At 39.0% G+C, this 7216-nt stretch overlaps 1 protein-coding gene across 1 annotated transcript; it reads right to left on the reverse strand.

Annotated features, from left to right (window-relative positions):
* Window positions 1-4245: 4245 nt before the first annotated feature.
* On the reverse strand, window positions 4246-6614 carry LOC116254851 (transcription factor DIVARICATA-like). Its single transcript, XM_031630460.2, has 2 exons — window positions 5599-6614; window positions 4246-5030 (listed from the first exon to the last, which is right to left on the reverse strand). Exons 1-2 carry the CDS (start codon window positions 6024-6026, stop codon window positions 4535-4537), a joined length of 924 nt encoding a protein of 307 aa, XP_031486320.1. The 5' UTR covers window positions 6027-6614; the 3' UTR covers window positions 4246-4534.
* Window positions 6615-7216: the final 602 nt, after the last annotated feature.

Here is a 7216-nt window from a genome sequence, read left to right on the forward strand (position 1 = left end):
GGCGGAGCTAGAAATTTTACTTTATAGACACCAATATATATATCATAAATTTTTTGCTGAGGTCAAAATGCATTTTTTTAAAAAAAAAAAATCTTACATGAGTCAAATGAAATTTTTTCTAAATTATTAGTATAAAATTTTGATTTTCTAAAGTTTGCCGCGCCTGGGCTCAGCCCTTCATTCTCCAACATGTTTCATTGAGATTATAGCCAATGGGCATCCAAGGGACTCCCCACTCTCAGTTTCACCTCACATGTGAACTACAATTCCCTTAAACAGCAAAATGATAACAAGTTACATATGTCCATTGATGTCCACGCAGCTACTGATAACTAATGGCGGAGCTACGTTCTTGCTGGTGTGGGCATTCGCAAAATTTACTTTATTTACGTATTGGAATCAAACAAAATTCACTTCCTGTAGTGAAAGACTCAGTGCCTTGTCCTGAAATCAAACAGCATCTATAAAATACTGAACTTGTCACTTAATTGCCAACTGGATGTTTGTCAAGGAGGGAGTTTTTAATTTGTATACCTGTCTTTAGGGTTGTCTCTTCTTTTGGCCAATTACAACCCTTCCATAGCATTTTCTTTTTTTTTTTTTTCATTGTTGTGAATGTACTATCGCTTATATTATATTTGCTACAAACTTAAGAGATTGTTTGGTAAAAAGAACATTGTTTTCTTAGACACATGTTCTAATCACAATAAGTTTCTGTCTAAGGTTTGATCGTTGTACTCGAACACAACATTCATGATCACATCATGTTTCTTGGAACAAGAATGTGGAGCTTTTGAATGATGTTTTTGAAGAAAATATATTCCAAAAACACAATGTTTTCCTTATCAACTTCTCTATAAACATTGTTGGCTGATACCAAACACAAATTATTAACAATTTTTTCATTTTACTAAACATTTTAGACATTTTTCAGTTAGTTTTTGAATAAAAAATGAGAAATGGCCTGCTGCAAGCTGAAACGGGCATATGGGTATCAGCCAAAAACACAATATTAGTCTATAGATGTGGAAATCAATGCTGACAAGATCGGTTTCTGTTTTTCATTTTTTAATTGAAGAACCCAGCAACCCTTCTATGGAGGTGGGGAGATCCCTAGCTACCAAGTCAGCTATTCAGGCCCACACAACCAGAATGAATGGTAGATATGACTCTAACTTAATATTTTGAACTTGGTATCAACGAATGAAGTACAAATTCATGAACAAAGAATGGAGATAACCCAGTGGAGCTGTTCATGGTGTTGTCCTGGTCCATAGAAAAGGAAAAGAAAAAAATTTGTATGAGGATTGAGCTACAATCGAGCCATATCTAGATCCATATAAGGATGGATCAGTAGCTTGAATGGGATATCCGGTTTAAACTGTCCTAGATATGGATCTGGTTTGGATTATTGGCATCGCTGGTTTTCCTTGGAAACTTATCCCCAGAACATCTACTTTCTGGTACCAACCACCATATCCATTCAATCGGATGTGGTTCGCATGAGTAAAGAATCCTACCAATCTTCAGCCCTAATAATTGGTCTCTTTTGAAAAACTTTTGCCTTTTTCATTAATTCTTCACATACAACAAATTTCACAAAAAATACAGACCGTTGCTTAATAAGTTTCTGCTCTTTTGGCCCTAAGGAACTTATTTTATTGGTAAAACTGCCGTCGGGCTTTGCTTGTTTTACAAAGAAACAAATGAATAAATAAAGTAGATGGAATCATCCTTTCCGCCAACACTCTAAACAGAAAGTGCTAAAAACTGTGGGGCTAGTACAGCCACTAGCCTCTCGAGTTAGAATCTTTGCCATGATAAAGTTGATTCTGTATATGAAATCTACATATTCACTGCATCAATTTTCCCCTATTTCTCTCACTTGATTCCTTTGACAGAGTACTCTCGTCTGCTGCTGATAAAAGTTAAAATAAAACTTCCCTCCAACCTCCTCACAATGCTGAAGATCCAGTTGAATCTGTAGAGTGGTAAAATTGCATACGGTTCGTATGTGGGTCTTTCCTAGATTTCTTGCTTGTGGGACTGACCTTCAGAGCTTGAGTGTCTAAAGTCGCATACTGTGAAAAAGAAAGGAGCAAATCTGCCAAATGAACTGTTGGTATTGCTGTTGATGAACCTTACATGTCTTTATTCCTTTTTATGAAGAAATGAAATTTAGAATAAAGGGGTCCCCAAGTGCTTTTCCTATGCAACTTGCAAAAAAGGCTGCCCTGTTTTGAAAAGAGAAAAAAAATAAAGGTCGGCAAGTTTTGTCATTTTTCATACAGAAAAGTTCTCAATGGGAGAACAATCATTTTCCTCCTCAAGGTTTCCTCTCAATGCAATTCATTGGGTTGAGTGGGGGCACATCACATGGTTGGTGGCCTTTGGTGGGTGCCAATCTCTTCTGCAACACAGAAGATGCAGTATCACCGCCACAATCAGGAAAGCAACAACAGCAACACAAGGATTTTAAAGAGCAGAAACAGTATATATGGTCTCACGAGAGATCAGTTCACATTCCTTTTCTGGTGTTGATTGGGAGATTGAATTCATGAAAAAGTATATATGGTGTCAAGAGAGATCTGCTTACATTTCTTTTCTGGTGGTGATTGGCAGATTGAATTCATGGTGAAATTCAGATGGCATGAAAGAGTACATCCAATTTAGTTGTGTTGGCCCTCACTGAATATAGGACAAACATGGGTGAACAACAGTATATGGTTTTCATTGTCACCATTATGGGGAAAGAGAAAAACAGGTAGCTTTGTTGTATTCTTGTGGGCCAAGGAAAAGAACCAGAGGTTTCTATTGGGCCAAACTGTTGTTGTTTTCTTCCTGTGGATTTATGAGTGCTGCGTGTGTTGCTTTAGACTTTATGTGTAAGATGCAATCACAGATATTATATAGGCGTCGGGTTCATGGAGAAAAAATGGGGAGGTGAAGAATGACATCTGCATCATGAGTTTTTGTGGGGCAAAGGCTCCAGTAGGCTGGCTGCCTTCAAGAAGAAGAGAAACCATAATTTACTCTGCGCTGTGATTATTAAATTCGAACCACAACCGCCCTGCTGTGGCAGTCTACTTGAATTTGGTGTTTTACAAAGTGAAATAAACAAAAAGGATTAAAAAATTTCCATATGCATGGCTCTGAGTTAAATCATCAGGGAAAGCAGGGTGAAAGATTTTTTTGCATTTTTAAACAAGTTAGAACCGTAGAAAAATAAGTAAGCTTGACCAATCTGTGGCACAAAGTATCACGAAGAAGAAAGGAATAAGATCGGATTCTTGTTAATTGCAAGATTCCTGTCCTCGCATAAGCTAACATGGAAGCTTTATTGTCCGGATACCTTGTGTAAATTTTGAAATTACAGAGGCTGCAAAACCAGAATACGGAAAGCAAAATCTTGGATTAGAATCAGAGCAAGATTTGATCAGGGAAAGTTATTCGACAACAAATTACCAAATTTTGGTCTAAAAAAACCTTCGCCATCGACAGAGAAACCAGGGTCATCTCGAAAAGTTGAATAAAAGGACTGATGATACTGCTAACAGTCGAAACATGGTGAAAACGTTCCCATGTTGTGCTCGAAGATAAACATGTTAATAATACTGAGTAGAAATTTCCACCAATTAACAATTTAATAGCCTAAATATGATCTGCACCCACAACTTAACAATCAAGAAAAACCCAAAAAGGCGAAGAACAAGAAAGGCAGTAAAAGAGCGCACCACTAATTTTTGTTTGCCAAACCGAAAGAAAATTTCAGGAGAAACAGGGAATTATTAAGCAACCGAAAACGTAAAGTTGATTGAGTTATGCAACTGTTTCTTCTCTGAAAAAATCTACCCCTGAGGCTCAAACCTCCTCTGCATTCGCATACCTTTAAAAGTGCATCAGCTGACGTTAACCACCACGAAAATTTGCAGTTGAAGCTTCTGCACATTAGAAGAAAAATAGTTAAATTTCACTATGTCGTTGAACGTTTTCATAGCTTTCTGGTATATGGAGTATGGACCTTCACTTGCAGAACAGTTCTGGGAAGGAGTAGAACACAGACAGAACCTTCCATTGGTTTGCTTTCGTCTTGATAAAAAAGATTGACGTTTTCTTGCGAAGAAGTTTTAACTTGAGATGTTGGCATCCCATAGAATCGTTCACAAAATTTACAAAATCCAAAGAAAATCCTTCAACAGTTTCAGATCCCCGGGTTTTTTATCTTTTGAATCATGCTACCATGCGAAAGCAGAACAAGTTAAAACATCTCATATAGCAAACTTGAAATGGAACATTACTTCGTTTCTTTAATATGACATTTCCCCTCTTGAAACCCACAGAGCTGCAAACATCGGGGAACATTGGTTTTTCAACTACAACACAATCCATCGTCGTCCACTTAAGCTGAAATATTTGGAATTCATAATAGAGCTCCCATCAACATTACCATTGACAAGAAACAGAGTCCTAGACATCAATGCCGGTGTTGCTTCACTAGATGAATATACTATTTACTGTAAGAATTTCCATGACACTACCCTTGATAACTGTGAATTGCAGGTTGCATCTGAAATGCGGAATTATGCACCAGGTGGGAATCATGAAGCATATTCCTCTGAAAATGTTGTGTGCCAAAGTTGTTCGCATAAGCACCGACTGCATAAGATGGAACAGAAAAGCTCCCCTGTGAAAGGCACGCTCCGGAGTTCGTGAGAATTGCTCCTTCGCCAGTCTGATTTGGATCAAACAGCAGAGAGAATCCGCTTGGAGTGCTAGGTGCGCTGCCTGGACTGGATTGAGTAGCAAGGCCTGAAGATCGAGTGAGTGAAGGTAGCCTTTTGTCTGAAACGTTTGCAGTTGTGATGTCGTGTATGCTAGATCTTCTTCTGTCTTTGCTTCCTGAACTCAGCCTGATGAAATATTTCTGGGCATGGCTGGCCACCTGCGTTGGAGTTTTTGTGACAACCAGGTTCCTTGAGATACTTCTCCAGTCTCCTTTCCCATATTTCTCAAGGCCCAATAAAAACAGCCTGTTATCACCAGGAAAAGAGGAATTGTCAAATTATATCTGAAAGTTCAGAAGATGAGGCTTGACAGTAAGATGAAATGTCGGCAGATTCTAGTTTTACGGAATTGGTCTTAATTTTTTTTTGTCTGGATTACCTTAGCTATCAATTGGTTGCTCTGAATCGCCGCCGAATTTGAAAAGAAGAGAAAATGAAGAATCACTTGAAGAAATCGTGCATATTAAATATGATTTCAGATATACCATCGGCTTTTAGACCTTGCAGAAATGTCCAGCTAATCCTTCACGGCTGCAAGTTTCTAAATAGGAGGAAGAAATGAATTGAAGTTCTCTTCTAGCCTCAGCAACATCATAACAGGAACCAACACTTTGAAAAGAAGTATATATACTAGCAGGCCATATCAGAGACCAGAAACTATATATGGTTGTACAAGGTCATGTCAACACACGCTTATGAGATAGATGAAGTTACAATTTAATTGCAGAAACAGCTTTTTATCTGCTCTACATCATATAAACATGAAGAAAACAAGGGAAATGTTTAAAAGAACAAAGCTTTTGTAGGAGATTACCTGTGCTCTTCTTCAGTCCAAGGGACGCCCTTCTTCCTCTCTTGCTCACAGCCCTTCACTCTCCTCTTGAATCCATCGCGATCATCTCCTAACTCCAGTGTGAAAGATGAAGTGCTGTAGCTAGGAATATCAACCAATCCTTCGTCTATGGAATTAACATCTGCTTCAAGAACCTGGTAATGTTTATAGGCATCGGAAGGCGTCTTCCCGGGGAGCATGGCCACTATCTTCTGCCACCTATCTGGCGTTTTACTGTCATACATGGCCAAAGCTTTCTCAAAGATCTTGTTCTCTGTTAGAGTCCAGAATGAACTGCGGCCATAATTGGAGTTAGAATCAAAATCTCTCTCATACTTCTTCATGCTCTCATAGAGCACCAAATTTCCACCCATAATGTGTTTTTTCTGGGAAGATATAACTTCAGCCATCTACCGAACCAGGACCAACAGAATTTTCAGCTTTTATGGACTGAGGAGGAAGGGCAACCAAAACTTCAGAGCTCCAGAAGGAAGTCTGGATGGTCCAAAAGGAAGCTGTGATTCGGAAGAAGAATAACTCCTTTATAAAATCACTTTGAAGAATCTTTTTCTCTTTCTTTTTTCCTTTTCCAGCCAAACAAGAGAAGGGAATGACTTTCTTATAAGTTGTGGTGAACCTGGAATATGAAGGAGGCCCTTCTCCCACTGATTTCCAAAGGAACTCCCTTTCAGATCCGAAGATGCCCCCCAAATCAATCAGAAGGCTGAAGAAGGCAAACAATCCGCCTTCACCACAGTGGACATAAGAAGAGAAACCCAACAAGGAAGAACTAGGAAATCAGCAGGAAGACTCCAAAGGAAAGAAAGACGGAGCTTTACTGTTGCCTGCTTTCTGATGCAGGCACGGAAGGTATTAAAATCTTTGGTGCTACTGTAAGAGAGAGAGAGAGAGAGAGAGAGAGAGAGAGAGAGAATTTTGAAGAAGAAAAAAGGTGGTGGCTGCCTATTGGATACGTAAACTGGCTGTCACTTGTTCAAAATATAACAGTGGTCTCCATCCATTCATTTATATGCAAAGAATTGGCTACTGCACATGCAATTAATAATTAAATACATGTTCTTAACACAACTATCTGCTCTAATTAAACCCCTCTGCCCCACTCCCTCCCCTCGTTCTCTCTCTTTCTTTTGGCACCTTTTATGTGCTGTCCAAGTAGTGCAATCAGTGGGGATGGGCTTCAATGAATTGTTCAAAAAGGTGACAGAATTAAGACCAAGCAATCCCCACAACGGCAAAGAAGGAAGAAAATGTTGGAAACCAATGTGGCTCATCATAGCACAAACTGTGTACACTGGTTGTGGGGTTGGTGGTGTCCTTTAGGATTCTTGGGCAGTCAGCGTTCCTTCATCAATGGCCCTGCACCGTACCCCTTTCTGCAATTTTCGAGGAAGATTGCAGGAAACGAAACTATCGCTGTTATACTGAAGCCAAGCTTCTGCTTTTATTTATTGCTCGATTTACAGAAGATTAAATCGTAAGAAGGTTCATCTGTTCATGGAATTCATCTTGCAGAAGTCATTTCAGAAGTGAAAATTCAGAGGCCTGAGATATTCGAACAATTGAAATGAGAGTCTGAGCC

This window comes from Nymphaea colorata, chromosome 5 (genome assembly GCF_008831285.2).
Source record: "Nymphaea colorata isolate Beijing-Zhang1983 chromosome 5, ASM883128v2, whole genome shotgun sequence".
Lineage (NCBI taxonomy): Eukaryota > Viridiplantae > Streptophyta > Magnoliopsida > Nymphaeales > Nymphaeaceae > Nymphaea > Nymphaea colorata.

Coding starts and splice junctions, on each gene's coding strand:
- LOC116254851 (XM_031630460.2), bottom strand. CDS start 6,026: ATGGCTGAAGTTATATCTTCCCAGAAAAAACACATTATGGGTGGAAAT. Junction 5,031..5,598: donor TGGACTGAAGAAGAGCACAG/GTAATCTCCTAC, acceptor TGGTGATAACAG/GCTGTTTTTATTGGGCCTTG.